At 42.2% G+C, this 26,576-nt stretch overlaps 1 protein-coding gene across 2 annotated transcripts in view; it reads right to left on the reverse strand.

The window, feature by feature from the left end:
- The window catches only part of Nol10 (nucleolar protein 10), a 90,836-nt gene that overhangs the window by 44,549 nt on the left and 19,711 nt on the right, over nucleotides 1–26,576 (reverse strand). For both annotated transcript variants that reach the window (XM_042680806.1, XM_042680805.1), the window contains exons 9-13: nucleotides 25,920–26,005; nucleotides 23,825–23,903; nucleotides 22,181–22,330; nucleotides 18,421–18,487; nucleotides 10,707–10,759 (exon numbers count right to left, since the gene is read on the reverse strand). In XM_042680806.1, coding sequence (XP_042536740.1) covers nucleotides 10,707–10,759; nucleotides 18,421–18,487; nucleotides 22,181–22,330; nucleotides 23,825–23,903; nucleotides 25,920–26,005 — 435 coding nt within the window. The remainder of the gene's footprint in view (nucleotides 1–10,706; nucleotides 10,760–18,420; nucleotides 18,488–22,180; nucleotides 22,331–23,824; nucleotides 23,904–25,919; nucleotides 26,006–26,576) is intronic.

Consider the following 26,576-nt stretch of genomic DNA (forward strand, 5'->3'; position numbering starts at 1 on the left):
GTAAACATGCCTAAGTGAGGACTTAACACTAAAAAGAATACCACATCCTTTTTGTTTAGTAGGGAAAGGTAATGAAGATATCAAGAATCTAACTCTTCCACTAACCTGCTACTTTCTGCTTATAAGTACCGCATAAAATAGGTATTTTACCACAAGGTGTCTTACCTTTTCAGATCTTTCTTTTAGGCTTAGCTTTATTTTCAAAATGCCTTTCTGGGGGGAAATTAAAATTAAGCAGGTATCCCCTTTGAATTTATTATGAGTCAGGAAATTTAAAAACTGTCTTTTTCAACTCAAGGATGAACTCAGTTCAAAGTGACTCTATCCTTTTCCTCTCTCCTCCTTCTTTCTAGTGATGCTGGAGTTTGAGCTCAGGACTTCATGCTGGCTACCACTTGAGCTCTCCATAGTGAGGAGTTTCTTCTTCTTCAGTGCCATGCTCCATGGTCTCACCTTCCATCAGCTTACCTTTCTCTCATCTAATTTTTTTTTTTATCTAAAGGATACCTGGTTAAGTCCTGACATCTTCTCTGAGCTTTCTCCATCTTACAACCACTCAAAATGGTTCTCCACAAACATGAACACAGTACAGCCAAGCACAATGGCGGTGTGGGAGAGGCCCTCATTGCACCCTCCCCTTGTCCTTCTTTACTGTCATTCATATGAGGAAGCTGTTCCTCAGATGTCACTGACCAACTCCCCCAAGATCTCTCCTGCTCTCTTTCAAAATACATGTTGCCACTAAAGCCTATCTTGTCCATTCTGAACTCACTAACTATAGTTTATAAATCTTTCCCCTTTCTCCTACTCCACCTGTTTTACTGTTTTCCATTTTACTGTTTTCCAAGGTTAATTCCTCTGGCTTACTTCTTTTCCTGAGAAAGAACGTAAGAACCAAAAGGAACAAAATCAAAATTAAACTTGAAAGTCCCAGCCAGGCATAGTGACACACACCTGTACGCTCAACACCTGGGACAAAAGCTGGTGTGGGGTATGTATTGAGAGCCTGGCTAAAAAGCAAACAGAATAGCAACAACATTCTACATATGTGAAAATCCATTTGGTGTTGGAGTAGCATCACATAGTCAGATGACTTACATCGACATCCTTATATGCTTAGATCACTAGGAAACCACTCCCACTTAGTGTGGTTTGACTATGGAAGATGCTGGAAAACAATGGCCTTTCTCACACAGTCCTCCTCATTTCATCCAGAACACAGAAACAACTGAGCGACAAACAACTTTCTCAAAGCCTCCAGGAACTAGCGCCACCTTAGATGCAATGGGAAGGTAAGCGAATACCTATAGTGGATGCTTCGGGGCTCTCAGTTAAGAAAGGCTCTCCCATCTCAAGATTAGTCTACGGCATATGTCTATGGACTGCAATGAATGACCACGTAATTGGAAGTGCTCAAAAGCATGAGAATATGCCCTGCTTCCACTCCCGAAACTAACACTCAGACAGAATAAGGCCACAAAATCTGTCAGTGGCAAGGCTGGTGTTTATATTCAACTCCAGGTACTTCCAAAAGTTGGATTTAAGTTCTTTCCACTGAGCAAAGTAGAATGAGGAAATACCTTCTAAATCCAGCTCAGCTGCCAAATTCTTATCTGACCATGAACAAGTAACTTGATCCCTCAGCTATAAATTAAGGGGCTGGCTTAGATGCCCTCAAAGATCCTTTCCAGCTCTAATGTTTGCTTCAAAAGCTTCCTTCTTCCTTTCAAGCACACTGAAAACCCCTTTAGTGTGGAAAACACCTCAGCAACTACCTGTCCAATTTATGTTCTGTCTTGTACCTCCTTTGTCTCCTGGCAAAATCCCCCGGGGATGTGTTCTTTGCATATAGCACCACTTCCTGCACCAAGAGAATAAGTTGCTACTTGTACCGTAAAACAGCAATTTCTAACAAAACTACTTCTGTCACCCTGTTCAATAGCTCTTTGCTTAAATAAGCCTTTTAGATTAAAATGCCATCCATCTTTTTTTTCTTGTTTTGGATTTTACATGGACACTAACAGAGAGAGAGCTATGTAGGCACCTGCCCAACAGATATCATTTCAGTTCTATAGAATATCAACGCCGTAAACATAAAGAAGCCCGGGTGCTGTCTTTTAACTGAAATGGACCAGTTGTGGTCAGACGTGAACCCAGCACGGCTCTCCTAGCATCCTAGCAAACAGCACAGGCACACAGAGGGCGGGAGGGATACTGCATTATTTCCAATCATTCAGACTAAGGTCATCATGTCCTATATACAAAGCCAACTTTTGCACAAAGTCTTAAAAAAAAAGTGATGTCCCTGCTTTTATTCTCTTCTCATATTTTATGGGAAAAAGCTAGATTAATCTATACTATTAGCAGAATCACTAATAAATCTTTTGAACAAGGATTTACTTGTAGAGATCTGTCAACTAATGCATCACATTAGATCCTCTGATCTGGCTTACTAGAATGTGCCATCAGCACATCCTAAGCCACACAGAGTCATCATGACTTCACCGTTTGCAGGAAACTTACCCTCTAAAGAGTTTTAGAGGAGCTAAAATGATCACACTACAAAAGGTATGTTCTGCCTTATGAACCATGTTCGCAGTGGCAGCAGAAAAAGTAAATGCGAAGTTCCAGTGTGGCACAAGACAGTCAAGCTCCACAAGCCAGCTACTGTCCAAATGTTCAACCATTGTCTAATATTCTCCAAACTGTAGGGATCAGACTACTTACATATATTTACTCATTAATTTTTAAACACACATAACGTGAATGTCTACAGGAATTGCTTTAGATGCGACAACGAAAAAGACACAACAATGTCCCTCCCAGCCATGACATAATAACAGAAAGGTCAACTCTGTCATCCAGTTAGAAAGCTTCATAGACAACAAATACATGAATAAGCACACTGTATATAGTAAAGATTTATTTATAAAAACAGACAGCTAGTGTTTAGTTTGCCAAACTCCCAATCTAGCACATACACTTCAAGGTTATCTGATTTTGATTCTGTAACTGCAAGTTGAAGGCAATCAGAACTAATGAAAATAGTTGTCAGGAAACATGGAACTGGAGCTGGGAAAGTGGCTCAGTGGTAAAGTGCTTGCCTTGCATGCATGAGGCCTTGGGTTCAATTCCTCAGCACCACATAAGCAAAAAGAAAAAAGCCGGAAGTGGCGCTGTGGCTAAAGTGGTAGAGCGCTAGCCTTGAGCTGAAGAGCTGAGGGACAGCGCCCAAGCCCAGAGTTCAGGCCCCACGACCGGATCCCCCCCCCCAAAAAAGAAACATGGAACTAATATCTGCCGGAAAGTTACCCCTTCATACCATTGGAAAAATTCATTCTGTATCTATCTGCACATTTCCAATTCAACATAACCATCCCATGTAAATTTCTAATGTTCTAGACTTCCCTTTTGATCTGGTTATAACATGTACTTGGGTTCCTTCATTTAATTAATGGGTTAAATGAAAATTTTAACACGTTTAGTCTGTTACACAAGAGTCATCATGACTTCACGTTTTTTGTGGAAAGTTATCTTTTAACAGTTTTGGAGGTCGCATGGAGGTACTCTAAATAGAGCTAGATAAACTTCCCTGCCTAAAACGTACCTCATTTGGGCTAAATCCAGGCTTAAGTTCCCTTGGCTCCCACATGTGAATCAAAGAGGCCATCATAACTTGGCTCTGCTTTTCTAGTTTTAATCTTCCTCTCTAATAATTTCACGATTTTGTTTTGGTTACTATATAACTGGTTTGGCTAGGGATTTGGCTAAGATGACTAGGGGTTTAGTTTTCTGGTCTGACCATTTTTTTTGTGATCTCTGTAAGGGTATAAATGGCTTTATTGAGATGTATTCTCTGCTGGATAAGAGAAAACAGTAAGTCTAGTTTTTCAGTCTTTTTCTATTTGTCTATTATGTAACACATTTGAAATCATGAGAGGAATTAGAATACTACTCTGAGAAAGTTAATTGGAAGGTCTTAAGCAGAAGAATAATACAATCCGGTTTTTGTTTACTTTATTTATATTTAGACATTTTAAATCAGTCTAGCTGTCTTATGGCAAACAGACTGAAAGAGGGACAAAAGTAAAGAAGAAGCATGGTTAAGAGACTAGAATGGTACCCAGCTGACCTGGGAGGCTGGCAGGAATGGAGGTGAGCCTGAAGTTTTGTTGAGGACACATTAACATGATGTATAATTACACAGTGAAATGGAGGAGCCTAGGAGAAGGTGCTGAAAGACTGGAGAGAAATTTGTGAGTCTTCAACACAGAGCAATCCATAAGGTCTAGGATAAATGAGCTCCCTGGGGAGCTCATGTAAACAGAGAAGAGTCAGGGACCAAGCCCTGGGCTGGCTGATTTTAGAAGTGAGACAGAGAATGACAAAGTCCCAACCCTAGGACATGCCAGGTGGAGAAGCCAGCAGAGACTGAGAAGGGCCAACTAGATGACAGGAAGAAATCCAGGGAAGCTGGTGTGATGGCCTGGGCCTGTGATTCTTCCCTCCCTGTAATCAGAAGGCTGAGGTAGGAAAATCTTGAGTTCCAGGACAGTCTGGGCTACCAAGCACCACACTGTCTCAAAAACAAAATAAAGTTAAGAAAGGGCAGTAGAGGAGATGAATTTTATCAAAGTATATTTTATAGATTTATGAAAATAACACAGTGAAGCCTCCTAAAACCCATTTATACTAACAAAAACTGAAACAGCAGCAGCAACAACAAAAACCCCCAGAAGAATGAGGGGCTCTAGCAGCTAAGACTAGAATTGCATAGGCCTGTCTACTACAGAGGCGACAAAGAAGGGGAGCTGCGAGCTGGTAGCTCACAACTGTAATCCTAGCAACCCAGAAGGCTGCGATCTGAGGATCAAGGTCAAACCAGCCCAGGCAGACAATTCATAAGACTCTTAGCTTCAATTAATCAGAGGTGTGGCTCAAGTGGTAGAGTGCCAACCTTGAGTTAAAAAAAAAAAAGTCACGCAAGAGGGCAAACCATGTATTCAAGCCTCAGTACTGGCACACACAAACACAAAAAGGGAGCCTGTCTGACTAAGCAACTTGTCTAGGAGAAGCTGGCCCACACTACTGACCAACTTTTCCCTGCTACTCTGTTTCCTGAGACTGTAGGATAAAGGCCATCATTTGTCATTTTACCTCAGGTATGTGATGTTATCTTAAGACAGAGAAGACCAAGTTTCCGGCCTTTAAGGATTTAAAAAAAACCCTGAAAAACGACAAAAACAAAATATTCTACATAATATCTATTGTGAGACTGAAAAAAATTACGTTACAAGGTTCACACCTATCACCCAGTCTCCTCTATCTTAAAGATGAGTTTTGTGGGTTTTATAAATCATGCTGGAAAAAAAATAAAAATAAAAAAATAAATCATGCTGGAGGTCAAGTGTCATTACCTATTAGAAACAGAAGCAAATTAGATATCTTTCGTGTTTTAACTCTGTTCTATCTATCAGGCAATTGGTTCCAAAAGCTTATGCTAAAATGTTTAATCAGAATGTTTTCTTGATTATTATAATGAAAATATTTTAATAGAAATAATAGTGTTTTAAAATATGCAAGTGCAACAACTGAAAGCTGGGTTAGCAACTCTGAATGCAATCTTTACAGCAACTTAAATTGGCCATGTTTTAAACAAAAACAAAAGCATACACCTTACTTGAATTAGGTTTGTTCTTGTAAAGCAAACAGCTTTCTAAATAAATAAAACTGTTTTCTTCGGACATTTTCCCCTCAAGCTTATACATCTGCACATCAAACATGCAGGCACACATGGTCCAGGGCCCCCGCTGCTGGAAGTGAGATGGGGGCATGCCCAGAAGCACCACTATTAACCACAGGGCTAAGTTGCAAGATAGTGCCACAGGGGACTTGGACTCCTGCTGGAGACTACAAAGTTGTCAAAGGCATTCATTATAAGAATTAACCTGAGATTAAATTATATTTCAGAGGAAAACCAAACTTGAAAAATTATTGTTGGCATTAGTATCTTGAGCTCCAGATGAATTGGGCTCTGAAGCAAGCAAACAGACAACAGGACCCTATCTCTGAGAAAAGAGGAAGAACACAAGAAAACGAGAAAATGAGACAAGGGCTAGAGAAAGCCCATCTGGGACACGGTCCGCGGCAGAGAGTGGTATAAACCAGGACTGGCATTAGTCAAACAAGATTTCAAGTGTTCAAGAAAGATGCTATCAAGTAGAAAGGCAAATAAAAACAAGCTAAAAGAACATTATATTGTCTTCATTTTTAAGCCCAGCCCTAAAGGGAAGAGAATTTCCATAGTTGAGTTGTAAGATGTTAATACAAATCAGTTCAGACCTCCTAAACTTGGCACAAATCATGTATCAACACATACTTCTCTGCTTCTATGGGCCTCAAACAAACCTCAAGCCAAATATCAGCTCCACAGCTTTGATAAAATCTCAAGAAAAATGGCAGATTTTCAGCCCCCTGGGCTCTCTTGGCTTTGAAGGAGTCTTACAGCGTAGTTCCAAGTGAAGACAGGTGATGCTACAGAACATGGCTCAGTGCAACAGCGGCAGAGCAGCTGTGGAGGCCAGGAAGGAGCCCCAGAGTACGAGACAAGAGGACAAGCTGCAGCATGACACCGAGGCCAGCAGAGCCTCGACACACACGGTCCCCAAGCACAGGCGCCTGCAATGGCTCTGGACATCTCCTTTTTTTTTGGGGGGGGGGGGGTCCGGTTGTAGGGCCTGAACTCTGGGCCTGGGCGCTGTCCCTCAGCTCTTCAGCTCAAGGCTAGCGCTCTACCACTTGAGCCACAGCACCACTTCTGGCTTTTTTCTTTTTGCTTATGTGGTGCTGAGGAATCGAACCCAGGGCCTCAGGCATGCAAGGCAAGCGCTCTACCACTGAGCCACCTTCCCAGCCCTGGACATTTCCGTTCACAGCTTCCTGTCAAATCTCAGGTACAATGCTGAGACCGAAGGGGTCTTAAGAGACAGGCAGACATTTGTCAAGAAAGCTGTTTCTCACCACCAGCTATTATCATCAGCCCCTCTTGCTCACGGTGATCTAAGTCTCCATTAGTTGAAACAAAACAAAACCCATTCTGGGCTGGAGGTGGGGCCAGTAGTGAAATGGACCCAGAGTGTCAGAAGTGACTAACACTAAGAGAGCACACATCATGAGCCAGGCAATGGAATATAATGGAGAAGCTGGGCCTGGTGGACAAGAGGAGAGTCTGAGGAAGACTGAGGGAGGAAGGAAAGCAGGAAAGAAGGAGGGAGGGGAGGGAGAAGAGGGAAAATAATGAAACAAGACACTGATCAAGATGCAATGTACTCATAAACTGGAATGCTGAATTAAATCTTTTAGTATAACTACTTAAATATAATAAATTTTAGAAGGGTTTTTTCTTTTTTTCTGCTTTTTTGGGGGGAGGGGGGACAGGGTCTAGCTATATAGACAGGCTAGTCTTGAACTTGCAATCCTTCTACCTCCTTAGGCAGGTACCAACCATATCCAGTTGCTCCAGGTGATTAATACCTTGGCATTAATATATCTAAGGTTAATTGATGAAAACAGAATGCAACTTTGTCATACAATACAGTTTCACATATGTAACAATATAAGTAAGCTAAAAGATGACACTTCCAAATCTTAATAGTAGATACAATGTTATGGGAATGTGGATGGTTTTATGTCCTTATGCTTTTGTAACACATAGAGAATAAGATGGATATATTCACATAATTTAAACAGTGTATCTGAGAAAATAGGAGTGAATGAAAGAATGACACTGTCCAGAAAGAAATGTACTCATTATCTGACTTATGAAATGGTAACCCTTCTATATATCACCTTTATAAGAACAATAAAAAAATTCCGGCCAGGTACCAGTGGCTCACGCCTATAATCTTAGCTACTCAGGAGGCTGAGATCTGAGGATCATGGTTCAAAGCCAGCCCAGGCAGCAAAGTCCATGAGACTCTTATCTCCAATTAACTACCAGAAAACCAGAAGTGCACTGTCATTCAAAGTGATAGGGTGCTAGCTAGTCTTGAGCTTACAGCACCCAGGCCTAAAGTTCAAGCCCCACAACCAAGAGAAAAAAAAAATCCTCTTAGAATGATATTGGCATCCAACATTTGCCATGCTGAAACCAGTCTGTCCTGCTCCTTATGCTCCATATCAACTGATCACCAAGTCTACTTGCAGTCTTAAACATCTTCCCCTTCTACACCATGCCAGTGCCTCCAGCAAGCAGGTAAAATGGGTTCACTGTAAGGTTTCAGACACCCTATTTCCACACACCAGGCTATGTTCTTAGCCTGCATCGCCCACTGACTTCCACCTCAGACTGCTGGCTTGCACCTGCCCACCAGAGACTCAACCTACTTTAATGTGGACAGTTAAGACCCAAGACACTGGCTGGGAGTTGGAAAAGATAAAAACATATCAAACAAGTCGTTATGTCGAAAAACGAACTTTACAACTTTGTGGGGGGGGGGGGGAGGGAAAGGGGGGAACCAGGTGGAGGGAGGTGGGGAAGGGAAGGGATGGGAAGGGGAAATAAAGAGGAGGCAACAATGCTTGATAAGAAATGAACTCATTATCTTGCCCATGTAATTGTAACTCCTCTGTATGGTATTTTCACAATAAAATAAAAAAAAATAATAACTTAAAAAAAACACATCAAGCAACCCTTAGAGGAAGATGGACTGCCATCTTCTCTGATATAAAGGTGAGACACACTGATTTTTGCGGAAACTGAGAGACAATTAGAGAACTCTGTCCCGTGGGAGCATTTCTTGTGATCTACACCTGTGAGTGAACACCTCTCAGACACCCTACTGGGCAGGTCAAGGGTAACAAGTCCTTCAGAAATGACTGCCTATCAGAGAGGACTTCTTTTCTTAAATTTCCCCAGAACCCAGAAAATACATGCTACTGAGGAAGAGTCCTAGCATGGGCCACGAGAGCACTACCATCCCTTCTTGAACTACCACAGCCTGTTTTGCTGTTGCAGATCAGATCCCATAATCCATTCTCCTTGCATTGCCTAAGCAAAATCTCCACAAGGCAGATCTGATCCTATCATGTCCTTGCTGACCCTTGCATCAAGAGTCCCTGTCCTCTACACCCACACCTGCCACAGACCCTTTTCAATGTGCCTTTTGCTCTGCTATCTCCCTGAGCTTGGCACACAGTGCTGGGTGAAAGGACTGAGCATCCTGTTCACTCTTGGAGCACCCCTCCTCTCTCTTCGTATAGTGGTTATGGTACTGAACTGAAATGATTTTCAACCCCCAGCAGTCCCAACAGTAATGCCTTATACACCAGGACACTTGCCACACACAGCGCAGCTCCTGACACACAGATGATGAAACAAAAAGTATTTACTAATCAATGAATTCAAGGGAAGATGTACACTGAAAGGAATACAGAAGCAGGATCTTTTCTAGGGAAAAAGGAGGAAAACAACAACAACACAAAAGTTTTGTTTGAATGACCTTCATTTTACTAAAAATCAAAAGAAATATTACAAAGTATATCAATATCAGTTTGCTAAGATCAGAGAGCTGTATCCTAAGGCAGACCATGTTTTTGGAAATATACACATAATTGAGCTACTTTCATAGCTGAAGTCTGACAGAGTTTACCTCCCCAAGTTCTGATCTAGGTCACCCACCTTTCTTCTCCCCTAATCTCAGACAAATAATCTGATGGCAATATGAAGTTCTCTTTTTTGGCTTAGGAGATTGCATTTCTCCTCTTTTCTTTCCTAACACAAACTAATTGATAAAGATGGAAAGCTTCTGGCACCAAAGATTTTGGGTTGTTGGTGCTAGAGGTGGAATTTGAGGCTTTGCAGATACCAGGCAAGGCAATGTTCTACCACTTGAGCTGTCTCTAGCCCAACAGAAGTCCTTAAGGACTAGGGTTGTGGCTCAGTGCTACAGCATGTGCCAGGTCTGGGACACACCCCCAGCACTCGGCAAGGGGCTGGAGTGGGGAGAGAAACTCTTAAGGAGGGAAAAATAAGATAGTCAACTAAGTATCACCAATGATTAATCACGTTTATCTCAACAAGTTCGCTTCCTATGTAATTTGTTCTTAAAAGAAACAACCTACAGTGAGATAAGAAGAAGAATACGAGATATCTATTTTAGATTTAGACTTAAAATCAATAACTGATAAGTTCTAAAATACTTGGGAAAAAACAAGTGTATATCTGAAGAATAAATAATAATTTTAATGCTCTTTTGCTGTTGTTATTGTCAGTTGTAGGGCTTCAGCTCAGGGCCAGGGCACTGTCCCTGAGCCTCTCTGTGTTCAAGGCTATCGCTCTACCACTTGAGCCACAGCATCCCTTCTGGTTTTGAGTGATTAACTGGAAATAGTTTCACGGGGACTTTCCTGCCCGGGTTGGCTTCGAACTGCAATCCTCAGATCTTAGCCTCCTGAGTAGCTAGGATTACGGGTGTGAGCCACCGGTGCCCAGCTTAATGTCCGTTTTCAACATGCTACCAAATGGCTTCCCATAATATAATGTTTAGCTACACTGGTTCCAGGAAGCAAAGTCCTCCTGCAAGCAAGTCTGCTATGACTACCCCATGCCACATGGAAACCGAAGAAATAAAATATCAATGCAATCAATCAAAAATACACTATTTTCACCTGACCTACTTTACTGTAATTCCCACTTGGTTTCTTACCGGAATGTAATAGATGCCCATCTTGGGAGTTTCATTGGCAGTAAGAAGCATTCCTAAAAACAAACACAATGAAAACAGTAAACAGGTAGGAAGAAGAAAAGCACTCTTTCTGTTTTACATGTTACAATGTTTGAGTTGCTCAGCAGTCAGTAACCAGAAGAGCTGAGTCTGGAGGCGGGGTCTCTGGAGCCCCATCTTGGGGTTTAGTCCCTGGCTCTCTAGATGAGTCTTCAGTCATGGAAACAGCAATCTCCCATTGAGTTGGATGTGAAACACCCAGGCTGTACTGATCTTTGTGAAGTTTGAGAAAGTTTAGCTTGGAAACAAACTTATGGACAGATGTAGTTTGTGGGAACTATTTTATCAGACTAATCATGAGGAAGTTAAGAAGAAAGTCTTCCTTCTTTGGAACAGGAATCAAAAAACCAAGATAAAGTGTTTCCCATAAAATGTCAAGGCAAATTCCAAATATTTGCACCTGACTAGGAAAAGAAAAGATACAGGAGAATCCATGTGGAGCTGCACATGGAACTGAACAGCCTTGTAATATTATATGACCATTCCTTCCTGAGAATGAACCAACAGAGCAGTTAGTCTCCACAGAGTGGGCACTGTAACAATTTTCTGACTTGCAATAAAAGATTCCCTATGTTCCCAGTAACAACAGCAACCTAGTATCTTTTCAAAAATTAGCATACATAGTTGTACAAGGGAGGAGGTGCATTTGGACATTTGCTCATATGTATACAATGGATTCCAATCAATTTCACCCCTCTAGCACTCTCTCTTCCTCCTCCCTATTCCTAAACAATTGCAACAGGTTTCCTTGTTCTATTTTCATACATGCAAACAAACTAGAGAGCTATTATTCTTTAATGCTTAACTCTTCAATCTCAGAGTATTACAGGCCTCAGTGTTGGTCTCTTTCTCTGCCTCTTTTATAACAAACTCCTTCCCCCAAGTTTTCGGAGGCAACTCCAATGTTGGTGACAAGATGTTGATGTTCTGTCAGGTTTCTAGTGGCTTCTGTTCCGGACAGCTGCCTTCAAAGTAAACTAGAATCAGTAGTTGGGACATGGATCAAGTGGTAGAGTGACTTTCTAGCAAGCCCAAGATCCAAGCTCAAACAACCCCAGGACTGCCCAAAACTGAAATCAGCAAACATCTGATCATTGATAATATGCTGAGCATTTGCAAATATTTCTTTAGAGGACATGCAACAAACTCTAAACCAGTATCATGGTAAAGTGCCTGCTTAGCAAGCACAAGGCCCTGAGTTCAAATCCCAGTGCTGTACCCCTCCCCCAAATGAATGAATAATAGAAGAACTAATATGATCTCTGTTTTAATGATTATAAGACTAATTCTCAAAGGGACTGATGCCTTAGTAATGAGCAAGGGGAAGTGATTACAGTTAAATTCAGACTCAAGAACTCATTTCTAGAGACTTTCACATATCAACAAAATTGTATACAAAATAAGAAGAATTCAAGAAGATCATCTTTAGATTATCAGATTACATAATCATAAACATACCAAATGATAAGGACTATGATTTGATTCTGACTTTTAAAAGTATTTTTTGCTATCCTTCCTTTTGTTAATACAAAAGCCTGTAAAAAAAAAAAAAGGTGGTATTTGCAAAAGTAAAATGCCAATGAATGAGATCAATTAGCATTGTTGCTCATAACTCAAAAGTATAAGCTAATCCTGACCCAACATCAGGAAATCACTAAAAAACTCATCTACATACCATAAAATCATCCCGAAACACTTAATAAAGTCTGGAAATGCAAGAAGATGTGTCCAAATTAAAGAGAAATAAAAATCAGAGCCATTTTTTCATAGCAGTATGTAGTCTCTGCAAAATCTTTTACCTCAGCCCTTTTTCCAGCCTGGAAAGACATTGTTTAAATGATTACTTGGTATTTGAGGTCATGGTGACCAAAAACACTTTATAACTGAACTTCAGTCTCTCCTGACAGTACTGCTGACACGTCTCCAAGTGCCTCAGTCCTGGTTACAGGAGTAATGAGTGGTAACATTACAACCACCAAGAATCCAGCAAAGACATACCTGAGCCTGTCCTCTCTAAGTCAATGCCAAACACTGAACAGCGAGCTTTCCACAAGAAAACATAGCCAGGCCTTCCAACACACTATAAATATCACTCTAATCTACGTACACAAAGAGTAAGGCAGCTTCCTATAATGTAGTATGATCTTAATTGTATTGTCAATAACCAATAAGGCCAGCTACTAAATGGAAGTGGCTCAGGTCAGGACTGAAACCATAAACAACTTCACAAACCCCAATGCATAAAGTATACAAGTAGAAACAGAAGAAGTACAAGTTTCTAAGTAGAAATAACAACAAGGAATGAGGAAGAGCACTGGGAAGAGATGAGCAGGGTAGGAGCGCTGTGCTGGGTACTGTACACCCTTAGCATGTTCAGCGACTTGCTCACAGCTGCGAGGCAGAGTAAAGGTATTCTACAGACTCCAAACCAATAAACTATGAGACTCTAACAACTGAGATAAAATAAAAAAGCTTTCCTGCACTACCAAATGAACTGGTAAATAAGGGCTAAAAACACACAACAAAAGAAGAAATCTCTCCATCTACATGTAACATTGGTTTTATCTTCTTTCCAGCTTTTCTTTTTCCAACATATCAAACTCAGCAACAAAAGGTAATTATGGGGCTAGGAAGGTGACTCAGTGGTGGAGCGCTTGCCTTGCATGCCTGAGGCCCTGGGTTCGATTCCTCAGCACCACATAAGCAAAAAGAAAAAAAGCCGGAAGTGGCGCTGTCGCTCAGGTGGTAGAGCGCTAGCCTTGAGCTAAAGAGCTGAGGGCTAGTGCCCAGGCCCAGATTTCAGGCCCCATGACCGGACCCAAAAACAAAAAATAAAACAAAACAAAATAAAAGGTAATTATGGATAGTGTTGAGTACATTTTTTTTTAAGTAGGTCATCAAGTCTGAGTACAATTTAAAATAAAACACATGAGCACAGGACGAATGCAGTTAAGAACTTCTCTGATGAGAATAGTATTTGTGAAGAGACTAGCATTAGGAATATTTTTTTCCTTTGAACTTCTGTTAATGTTGTGACTTATTATTCCCACAACAGAAACATAGCTTGTGTGTGTGTATGGGTCATCAAGCTTAAATTCAGGGCCTGGGCACTTGCCTCGAACTTTTGTGCTCAAGGCTAATGCTCTGTAATTTGCACCACAGTTCCACTGCCTGTTTTTGTTTGTTTGTTTTGGGGTGGGTGGTTAAATGGAGATGATAGTCTCAAGGACTTTACTGCCCAGGCTAGCTTCAAACTACAACCTTCAGACCTAAGTCTCCTGAGTAGCTAGGATTTCAGGTCTGAGCCATCAGCACTCAGAGAACCATAACTTTTAAAGGGAAAAAAATATGAGCATCCCGAGTAAAGGAGCACATGCTGGGATGAGCCAGTCCTCCTTGGCACAGTGTACAGAACACTGCATGGGTCATAACACAGTGACAGAGATGTGATAAATCAACGCCTCCCAGAAATGTGCACATCAGTACTCGGGTGGGTGAGTTTCAAGACCAAGGACTCATTGAGGGCTCTAGGGCACTCCCACTCACGGAGAACTCCCAGTTACCAGGCTGAGATGCAGAAATTGAGGGACACTTAGGAATCTGCGCAGCCATTCAACTCTGATCACTTTCCTAGTAACAGTTACTGCCTTGTACAGCTCAGGGCAGACACACTGTGAGAAGAGAAGGCCAGGGACAGGGGGAACACGCCTGGCCCACATATAGCTTGTGACTGAAGTAAAGCATGTGAATTTACAGCCAGGCACCAAGGATGTCTGTAAATCATCTCAGTTTTCCCTATAGTTAGAGGATGCTGAGAGAGACTAAAGCTGTTATGCATGTCATAGCATAGGCAGTCTCCAATAGCCTTGGAAAGTGGATGAGAAAACTGAGGAAAGGGATGGAGAAAGGGGCATAATTAAGCCTGAAGTAAGCCTTGAGTCCTAAGCCCATCTCTGTTGTTTCTACCGCTGGCTGGTTCTGGAACCACTGACCCTGCATGCATAGGGCTAGATGGGACTCTGGCACATGGAAGCTTTATCAGCTTCCTGTGCCGTAAGGCTGGTATACACCTGTCACTGAGCCATGCTGACTCTTCAAGTGCCCTGACCTGCAGAGCAGGGGCTGGGCATGTGAAGGCTGCACAAAGGGGCTGGGCAATTAGCAAGAGCAGACCCATAAAATGAGCCAGGAAGGAATCAGTTCTCAATATTCTGAGCAGGCTTGCTATTAGAAAAACATTACAAAACAACTGTGATGATTAGGCTTTAATTGTTCCAAAATGAGCAAGTGAGCAGATAAAGGAGGTTTTAGCTTTTCTAAAATATGATTAAGCACTTAGTGATTAAGCCTAAAACACAGTGGAAAGGGAAAGGTGTGGCAAAGCAAGGGAAGAGCAAAGCCTATGGAGCTACCACACCTGGCAGGGCCATGGAGAAGGCCCAGGCTGGCACCTCTGTGCCAGCACCAAGGTGGCACCTTGGCTACCTCAACTGTATCACCACTTCGTGGAATAAATACTAGGCAGGCTTGTGTACAGTTGACCACTTTGTATAAATTATCTGACAGCAAGGTGTGCCTGTCTGAAATGCCACTCCTAAAAGAGTTCCTTTCTAGAATGCTCTACTTCATAATAGACCCTTATCAAAACAAACCAAACATACCCTCACCAACTGGGGGAAAATGGCTGTGAAGAGATCTCATATACAGAGTCAAGCAGCCTGGCATTATTCTTACCTGAAATGTTTAACTTCAACTTAATTAAGTTATACCTACTATTTTCCATCAACTGCCAAGTAGATGACAAGCTAAAGGACACCGTGAGGAGTAGTCACACATATGCAGGAGAGGGACATGCTACAAGATCACTGGCCTGATCCTGGACATCATTATCATATGGGAGGAGGAAGGGAAGGGTGAGGACGTGAAAGTCAGCACTCCTACTCCAACCTGAGCTCCTGCTTCACCACCCCTCTGCGACCCAGACCCCATTTCAGGCCCTTTCCATACCCCTGCTAGCACCATAGCATCCTGAACCATCCATCCAAGATCTGACTTCATGCATCCTCAGCATGAGAGTTTTAGACTTTCACAAACAATGCTGTCTCTAGTGGCTTTCCTCCCAGTCACTCTCCTCCTTACACCGCTCTAGTGGCAGGTAACTAAAAAGAATCCTTTTCAGGAAGGCTTTAAAAAATTTTTTTATTGTTATCATTAAGGTGTTATACAGAGGGGCTATCATTTCATAAGTCAGATATTGAGTACAATTCTTTTTGTGGACAATGTTAACCCTTCCTTTACTTTCCCCCAGTTTCCTCTTCCCATCCCTGCCTACAAGTTACATGTCATTTTCCACATAGTATATATGAATGACTGCATTTGTTCACCAGGAAGGTTCTTTTGTTGACAGTACTAGAAATTGAACTTAGGGCCTTGTGCTTGCAAGGCCGGCACTTTACCACTTGAGTCATGCTTCCAGCCCCCACTCAAAGAAAGTTGTAAGCTATGAGCTCATGCCTATAATCCTAGCTACTCAAGAGATTGAGATCTGAGGACAGAGGTTTGAAGTCAGTCTGGACAGGAAAGTCCACGAGACTCTTATCTCCAATTAACCATCAAAAAAGCTAGACGTGAGACTATGGATCAGGTGGTAGAGTGCTAGAGGCAGTGACAGTGCCTAGATCCTCAGCTCAGAGCCCCAGGACCAACACCAAAAAAAGAGAAGGTTCAAATTAAGTTACTGCCATACACAGCCAGGTAACCAACTCTGATAAATTACTCAACTGCTCTGATTTCCTAAGAAGAATAAGGACAGAAAAGGAACCAAAAACAAAAAGAATACCCTTGGGCCACTGACTACACAGGGTTACAAAAAGACAAATGAAGACAGGTGCTGGTAGCTCATGCCTGTAATCTTAGCTACTCAGGAGGCTGAGACAGGATTGCAGTTCAAAGCTAGCTTGGGCAGGAAAGTTCACGAGACTTTTATGTTCAATTATCCACCCAAAAAAGCCATATGTGGAGCTGTAGCTCAAGTTGTAGAGTACAGCCTTGAGCCAAAAAAAAAAAAGACACAGCTCAGGGACAGTGCCTAAGCCGTTCAAGCCCCAGATCAGCGCGCGCACATGCACGCACACAAAAGACAAATGATAAATTCACACTGTAACACTCAGATTAACAACACAGCATTAAGTAAGTCTCAGTTCTCCTGACCTCAAGTGCTATATGCTTAACACTTCTGAGTAAGCCCCCACTAACCTCCAAACACACTATCTCCTAACCAAGGTTATTCTGTTCATTTCCAGGTTTCTCCACTGGCTCCTTCTCTATCTCCCTCTAAATGAACCAGCTCCTGCACTCTGCCCTTCCTGCTCCCCACAATTCCCTCTGGTGATCTCATTCTCTCTTACTTATCCTGAGATAATCTCTATTTACCTATCTTAACACTTTCTTCTGCACATGGCTTACCTCAAGACCACATGTACCACAATGCACCAGACAGCTCCCAGGGGGAGGCTCTGCGGTAAACGCTGGGCATGCTGCAGCAGTTACCTGGGAACCATGTCAGGACATTTTTCCAGCCCTTACCCTGTACCCTGAAAAGGCCAAGGACTTAAGACATCTCCCCAGGTTGGAGACTTAGCTAGCTACTGCTACTAACCTATCACCTCCAAATACTAAAACAGAAAACTGCCAGCTTTCTCTCCATGCCTACTCTACTACTGTGTTCAATATCCCAACTTGGAATAACACTTCCCTCATCATTTTACTTCCAAACCAATCCACTCTTTCCACATTTGAGTTTTTGACAAGAGTCTAAGGCCACACAGACAGACACAACCTTCCCAGACCTCTATCACAAGCTAGCCCCACCCACCTTCCCACCTCAGCTCCCTCAGAGCCACCACAGCTTCCAGCTTTCCCAAAGCTGTTGTCTCTGTGGATCACATCACCCAACTCCATCTAACATAACCTCATTCAAAGCTCCAAACACAAGGCAGGGAAATCCTCCATGTTCCCGTCTCAGCACCCTGATTAAAGCACTCCTCTCATGCCGCACTGCCACCTGCATGTACAAGACATGACTCTCACATCCCTCACATAAGTGCTGGGATGTGTCTGTCCTCAGAGCACACTGAACAGCAGGAACTGCTATTGTTCTCCTACACCTTCAAATTCTTCAGATTCGCTCTGAATGTATTGTTAGTTAGAAACCATGGTGTGATTTGAAAGCATGTTGCATAGACCATGGCACAGCCCAGGGCTTCATGAGCCATCTGTGTATTATCAAGCGAGTCCAGCCTCCTCCAAGCCCACAGCTTCTATTTCCACACACTGTTACTAAGCATCTAAAGGAGCTGAAGCACACACCAGAATAGCATCTCACTTGCCACCTACCAGACACTGTTACTACTTTCTACTAATAGCGAGGCAGCCTGAGGACTGCCTGAGTCACTCTGAGTGCCTTTTTCTGAATCATCCACACCACTTCCTGTTCTTTATCCTCCCAGGTACATAAACTAGCCAAGAATTGTCCTGACCAAGTCAAAATCTATCTTAAGAAGTCAAATTACTTTAAAATCCCAAAATATATGGTGGACATTTATCTCATAAACAATCATTTGCTCCTATTGCATACCTGAGTTGGGATAGAGGCATACATCATTAAGGTCATGCTCTGGCTCCAAAGAAGTAAATATTTTCCCCTAAAATAGTAAGCAGAAATAAACTATTAGCATAAAGACAGACTGCTTTTAGAAATGTCATATAAATAAACTGGAGATGTAAGTCAGTTACCTACTGCTACATTAAAAATAAAAAAGCTGGGCTGGGAATTTGGCTAGTGGTAGAGTACTTGCCCTGCATGCATGAAGCCCTGGGTTCGAGTCCTTAGCACCACGTACACAGAAAAAGCTGGAAGTGGTGCTGTGGTCTCAGGTGACAGAGTGCTAGCCCCGAACAAAAGAAGCTCAGAGACAGTGCCCAGACCCTGAGTTCAAGCAAAAACAAACAAAAAAAATGAGCTGGGAAAAAATACCCAATAAAGAACTAACTGAAAGAACTTATATATTTAAAAAACTCAGATAATTTGTCTTAGCAAGTTATCAAATATTTTCACTTGAGAGGTGAAGAAACTAAGGGCCCAAGAACAAGAGATAACTAATAAAAAAAATTAAAAAAGCAAAAAAGACAAAAAACAGGTTAAAAAAAAAAACCTCAGTTTTGAAGGTAATGGCTACATGGCGCAAAAGGATAAAGTTAAAACAAGCTGTAAATCAGCAATAAAATGTGCATAACCTGTGACTTATAAGGATTTAACTTAACTCAAATGAACTGAGAAGAAAAGATGGCCGACATGGTAAACATGGACACTTGCCACACGTGTAGCAGGATCAACACAGTGCCTATGAAGGAGCTGAGGATGTGGCTCAGTGGCTTAGTACCTGCCAAGCCTGAGCAAGGCCCTGTGTTCAAGTCCTAGCAATTCTCTCTCTCTCTCTCTCTCTCTCTCTCACACACACACACACACACACACACAAAGACAGAAAATAAGGTGGGTGTGGAGAAAGATGACAAGATAAAAACAAGGAAAGTGAGGCTGGGAAGGTGGCTCAGTGGTAGAGCGCTTGCCTTGCACGCATGAGGCCCTGGGTTCGATTCCTCAGCACCACATAAGTAAAAAAGAAAAAAGCAGGAAGTGCCGCTGTGGCTCAAGTAGTAGAGCGCTAGCCTTGAGCTGAAGAGCTGAGGGACAGCACCCAGGCCCAGAGTTCAGGCCCCACGACCGGACCCAAAAAACAAAACAAAACAAAAACAAGGAAAGCAAGCCATTAAAAAAAAAAAAACCCAAGCCATCTAGATGTTGGGCAAGAGGAAGTATTTTGTCGTAAGAAAAACAAAATAGCAAAATATAATTCATTGTGACAATTAATAGCTTGATGGTTTCAAGCAGACCTGCAGACAAGTCCTGCCAGCTCTTGCAGTAATAAGTCATTATTAGAGGCTGATATCAGGACAGGTGAGCTCCCAGTGGAGAGGGGAGAAGAGCTAGAGCTCAGGCAGCAGGCTCAGTCATGCTCCATACAAAACAGCAGCCAAGGTCTAGTCAACATAGAGAAACTCAGGCAGCTACCTCCCTTCTCAAGTTTCACAGAAACAAGAAGTAGGAAAATGGAAAAGGAAGGAAGAAGAAAGGCAACTATAACAGCAAGCAACAAGAGAAAGCAATTCTGTAACTTCATTATGGTCCTTATTATAGAAAACACAGCCATTAAAAGATACGAATGTATGTATCCGAACTGATTGCAGCATTACCGTTAGATACACTAAATTCTTCTTACCAGTATTTTATATACGTGTGTGTGTGTGTGTGTGTGTGTGTGTGTGTGTGTGTATAAAATTTATTTATTTATTTTTTGTCGGTTGTGGGGCCTGTACTCTGGGCCTGGGCACTGTCCCTCAGCTCTTCAGCTCATGTCTCGAGCTCTACCACTTGAGCCACAGTGCCACTTCCGGCTTTTTTTCTGCTTATGTGGTGCTGAGGAATCAATCCCAGGGCCTCATGCATGCAAGGCAAGCACTTTACCATTGAGCCCCCTTCATAAATTTTAAATAATAAAAATATATGGAGAATGGAGGAAGGGGTGACACTGCCCAAAAGAAATGTACTCAAGCTAGGTGCCAGTGGCTCATGCCTGTAATCCTAGCTACTCAGGAGGCCGAGATCTGAGGATCATGGTTCAAAGCCAGCCTGGGCAGGAAAATCCTGGAGACTCTTACCTCCAATAAACCACCAGTAAACCTTCCAGAAGTAGTACTGTGGCTCAAGTGGTAGAGCACTTGCCTTGAGCTGAGGAGCTGAGGAACAGTACCCAGACCCAGAGTTCAAGACCCATGACCGATTAAAAAAAAGAAAGAAAAAAGTACTCATTATCTGACTTAAGAAATGGCAGCCCCTGTGTATATCACCTTAACAGCAACAATAAATAATTTAAATATATATATATATGCACTTACATTATTGAAAATAAACATAAATTAGTCCAGACTGCCAGAAAATGAGCAGGAAAATCCTTGTGTAAGAAACCCTGAATCTTTTGAGAGCCCTCAAAACCTTCAAACGCCAACCTCATAAAGCAGCTAGCAAAGTCAATTCCTGGGCAATCATTAGGGGTAATTCTTCCAAGAATCGTTTAAAAGCGGCTGTCCCTGAGAACCGCCAAGGTCTTATCTGTCTCACAGTCTGTGAGAGTTTTCATGAGCTACCAGTTCTTTCCACATCAGACATCCCAGTTTCAAGCCTTTTCCGATAGTTCTGGAGCTAAAGGGAAAAATTTCAAAGTAATGCTGGCAAGGCAGAAGTGACTACATGTGTCTGGGCCATGACAGCACTGCCCCGGTTTGTGCCCTGATCACAGCAGGCCAATAACAGACCAGCACCAGCTATCAAGTGACAATGACGTCTCTAGGCCTTCTAGCCACTTTCATCTCAGACACAAAAGGTTTTAAGTGACACTTTGAAAAAAAGCAAAAAGAAAACTTATAGGTATGAAAATTCACAATTATTTTATTAATTGGAAATAAAATTTTTTAAATATTCTAAGCTTCCAATTAAATATGAAAGGCCAAAGGTGAACTAAAACTAGCAAAATGAGATTTTTGTTATATTTTAAATGACAGACTTGAGGGAACATCAAAATACTCTTAGTTCTACTTTCAAGAACAATATTTTAAGAGATTATTATAATGATGTTCTCTCTAAAATCCACTTGTTTGAGAGGAAAAGGTTTGAAACTGGGATGTCTGATATGGAAAGAACTAGTAGCTCATGAAAACCCTCACAGACTGTGAGACACATAAGACCCTGGCAGTTCTCAGGGACAGCTGCTTTCAAACTATAGTTTTCTTTTCAAACTCAGCATCTAACATGCAGGCCAGTATTAGCAAATTAGGAAAACTTCTTAACAGGAAGAGGATCATGACTACTTCAAACAAATACTTAACTGACTTCCTGCCAAGTTCTCAAATGGATACTCAGTATCCGAGCTATGCATATACCTATGTATGTCACAGATGTTGACACAGTATTTTTTTTTTGTCAGTAGTGGGGCCTGAACTCTGGGCCTCGGAACTTCCCTGCACTCTTCAGCTCAAGGCTAGTGCTCTACCGCTTGAGCCACAGTGTCACTTCTGGCTTTTCTGCTTATGTGGTGCTGAGGAATCAAACCCAGGGCCTCATGCATGCAAGGCAAGCACTCCGTCACTGAGCCACTTTCCCAGGCACAACACAGTATCTTTCAAGATCCCATATAACTCCAGAAGGGGCAATATCAAGACAAGGTACATGTGGAACAAATGCAAATAAGAAAGGAAGTAACTTCAAAGAAAAAAATACATACTGAGTTCTTATTCCACATTTTGATAATTCGGGAGTCTGCAGACAAAATCAAATCTAGTGAGTCCTGGAAATGAATTGACTTAATGGGCAGCCCATATTGGTGATCCTTAACCAGCAATGGCTTATCAGACCGAAGATCATAAAGTAAAACCTAAAAAACAAAAAAAGTTACTTTTATTTAAACAAATACCTTAACAAGAAACCATTAAAAGAAAAATGGCTGCAGTTGTGCCAGTAACTGCATGGGCACAGGGAAACCCTGACTCAGGTGCTGATGTCTATTCTAGAGTCAGCCATGCCCTAGAAAGCTATTCAACTATTCTTAGAATACAGTTTCATGAATTCAACTCTGTAATTGTTTAAGCACACCAAGGTACTATGGATTCATACTAAGAAAGGGAAAGGAAAGTCCATAAGAATTTGACTATTTATGGCTGGCTTCTAACTATGATCCTCAGATCTTAGTCTCCTGAGTAGCTAGGATTACACACATGAGCATGGCTCTATTATTTCATAAATATACACAGAGGGCCTACTAGGTACCAGGCATTGTCCTGGCAACCAGTTATCAATGGGAAGGAAGGGCCCCTGAGATTCAGTCCTGGCAGGCATGGGACGGGCATGCTGGGAAGGCTGTGGCAAGTGGGGAAAAGGGCATCTCTTCTGACCCTGGTCATGAGGCAAGGGAGCTTGGAAAGCTAGGACTGAGTCCCAGGAGACAAGATGACACAGGTAGGTCTACTCAGGCAGCCCTCAGACCTCTTGTGGGCTTAGGGCAAACTTACAAGGATGTGAGCTTTGTGTAGGAAAGAAGGGAAGAAAGACTCCCAGACTAGCACTTAGCTAACGCAGTTCTGCTGACCACTCATGCCTGGGATGCAGTTACAATGCTTATGTGGGTAAAGGTGCCTCATACACACAAATCTTGTCTGCAGGAACTCTCAGAGCTTTCAATATACATTTAATAAACACACTGAACCTCCAAGAGGAGGAACCTGGCAGAATTCTAAACTGTCTTGAAAACACAATTCTGTTCTGTACACTCTGGAAAATGCTGTTCTACAAGCCTATGAAGAGAATACGTGACAGGAGGGTCAAGAGTCTGAACCCAGCTGGGCCCTAGTGGCTCACGTCTGTAATCCTACCTACTCAGGAAACTGAGATCTGAGGACAGCGGTTCAATGCCATCCAAGGCAGGAAAGTCTGTAAGACACTTATCTCCAATAAATGACAAAAAAAAAAAAAAATGGTACTGGAGCTATGGCTCAAAAGGTAGAGTGCTAGCTGTGAACAAAAAAGCTCAAGGACAGCACCCAGACCCTAAGCTCAAGCCCCAGGACAGGCCCCAAAGGTGGGGGAAAAAACATCTGAACTCAGCCTAGGCAATGTAGTGAGTTCTAGGCCAGCCTAGGCTACATAGTAAGACTCTGTCTCAAAAAAAAAAAAAAAAAAAGGGTGTCTAAGGATTCCCCATGGTAGCTATATTTCCCTGGTGCCTCAGCCCAAGCACTGAGGCATAGAAGCCCCCAGCTTTCTGGACCACCCTCTGCATTCTGGCCCAAAGAGGTGCTCCTCACTTTCTCTTCATACTGATTTCCCAAGCTTGCCTCTAAACTGTGGTCAGGTGTTCAGCTTCAACATTTACCTGCCCCGTGGACGTCCCAACAGCCATAGTCAAGGCGCCATTAAATTTCAAAGCGGAGATGGTCGGCAAGCTGCTTATCCTGAAAGGCAAAACATCCCTGCTCCATGATTCTACTGCCAAACTCTTCATAGAAACAAGTTTATCACAGTCCTTTCCTTCCACTCTCACAGGGAAAATCCTATTTCTAGCTTTTTGTTTAGAGGGAAATTGCATGCAAATACTTACAACTGAAATAAAAAACATACTTCACATATAAATGAAATTTACCTTTATTTTAATGAGGCCAGGATTCGGTATTTTTAGAAACATCCCATTTTTACTTTAGGAAAATAATGATATTTTTTGGACATAAGGTTATTTATTTACATTTTAAAACTATCCAGCTAGTGCTGAGTACAGTGATATATGTCTGTAATCCCACATACTTTCAAAGAGGATATGATAGGATTATGGGCTGAGGCCAGCCTAGACAAAAATGTTAGTGAGCCTATCTCAGAAAGGGCAGAGTAAAACAGCAAACACCTATAATCCAGCTTGTGGGGAGGCAGAGATAGGAGAACCACCATCTGAGGATGGCCCAAGTTTAGTCACAAGATCTTACCTAGAAAACTAAAAGCAAATGGAAAGTTAGTTCAAGTGGTAGAGCACTTGCCAGCAAGCCAGAGGACCTGAGTTCAGGCCCTAATCCAGCCATAAAGCAAATAGAAAATGAACCAACTGAAACAAAGGACTACTCAAATGAACCCTAGGACCTCTAAAGTACCAAACACGGAATGCAGGATATGGCCACAGTTCTAGAATATGCCTCAAACCCATCAGCCAGCATATGAGCACCAATTCAAAAACCCACGGGAGAGAGAGAGGGAGAGACCAGCTAAAGCCAGAGTGGACACGTCCTGTTTTCAGTATTTAAGGTCTGTGAGCCCTTGGCTCGGCCAATGGCTTGGGCTTCATCAGGCTTTTCCTGCCACCCAGAGCCATGGCCTGGAACTGCACTGCAGCAGCTGTTGAGAGCCTGTGACCTGGTGTCTGTGTGATTTCAGTCATTTACCATTCACAATGAACTTCAGGATGATTTTCCATGACAGTGACATATTTTCTCCACTTACAGTTCCCTTGTTTTCATTTTGTTTTGTTTTTGCCAGTCCCACGGCTTGAACCCAGGGCCTGGGCACTGTCTCTGAACTACTTTTGCTCAAGACTAGTACTCTACCACTTGAGCCACAGCACCACTTCCGGCTTTTTCTGTTTATGTGGTACTGAGGAATTGAACCCAGAGCTTCATGCATGCTAGGCAAGCACTCTACCACTAAGCCATATTCCCAGCCCACTTCCCTTGTTTTCTTTCATGCTAACATGACAAAAATTTAATGTGCATTTTGCACTGTTTTTTCTATTATCAGACATAAAAGTGAATTTTCTGGCTTAAAGTTACCGAATATTCCATATACTATATACCATACTATAATTACTGAAGGTGTGTGCATTTCTCACTGGACCATATCACAACACTAGAAACAGCAGAACCCAGAAAAGGCATTTCTGAAGTGCCTGCAGAGATAATCACATACTAGGACTTGCCTAACACTGCCCTCTGCCTGTGCATGATCACATCTGCACAGAAAAACACCTGAAGGGTAACTATGGAACTGTGAAACCATCAGTATGGTGAGTGGGGAAAGGACGGGATTTTTCTTCTTACTTAACCCTCTACTTTGTGCTGTGTAGTATTCCTCCTCTATAGAAGCTAGACAAACAGGAGTTTAAAAAAGAAACAAACAACTGCTTGCTCTACCTGAGTATTAAAAACCCATCTTACCCATTAACTGAAGTGGTGAATCATGGGCCTACCACGAGATCCTACAGAACTGGAATAGGGCAACTAAAGGAAGAAAGTACCTATGTGTAGTTCTTTAAAGTGGAGTTCTACCACTTGGTGTGTTTTCACAAGCTAGGATGTTATGTAAAACAATTACACCACAACTTCCAATATAAATGTTGAGTTTTGTCCACAGCAATGACTAATTTCATGTTGACACAGCTCCTTAAGTCAGATAGCTAATGAACAGTCACACTAAGGACTTATCCCACTTACTCTGAATCTGCTGTGACACTACTCAGGGCGCAATCTAGCACACCAACTCTGTTGCGCATTCGCGGGTCCCAGCATTCCACTCGGCCCTAAACAAAACACAATTACAAAAATAATTTCTATTACAAAACTAAGTTTATTAACATTGATTACCTCATGGGAAATGAAATTACACTTGTTACTTTGTAGCTTTTCTGTGTGTGCTAGTATTGAGATTTGAACTCAGGGCTTGGGTGCTATCCCTTAGCTTTATGCTCAAGTCTAGTGCTTTACCACTTAAACCACAGCTCTACTTGCCAATATTTGCTAGTTAACTGGAGATAAAGAATCTCACACTTTCCTGCCTGGACTGGCTTCTAATTGAACTCTTTAGATCTCAGCTTCTTGAGTAGCTAAGATTACAGGTGTGAACCACCAGTACCTGGCCTTACCTTGCATTTTGTTAGGCACTGTTTATAATGTTTTACTATAAGCTGATTTTCCTTTATAATTAACAAAGGATGGGGCTGGGAAGGTGGCTCAGTGGTAGAGCACTTGCCTTGCATGCTCGAGGCCCTGGGTTCGATTGCTCAGCACCACATTAAATGTGCTGTGGTGCTGTGGCTCAAGTGGTAGAGCACTAGCCTTGAGCTGAAGAGCTGAGGGACAGCGCCCAGGCCC

Source organism: Dipodomys spectabilis, unplaced genomic scaffold, assembly GCF_019054845.1.
Source record: "Dipodomys spectabilis isolate Male_0828 unplaced genomic scaffold, ASM1905484v1 ptg000066l, whole genome shotgun sequence".
NCBI lineage: Eukaryota > Metazoa > Chordata > Mammalia > Rodentia > Heteromyidae > Dipodomys > Dipodomys spectabilis.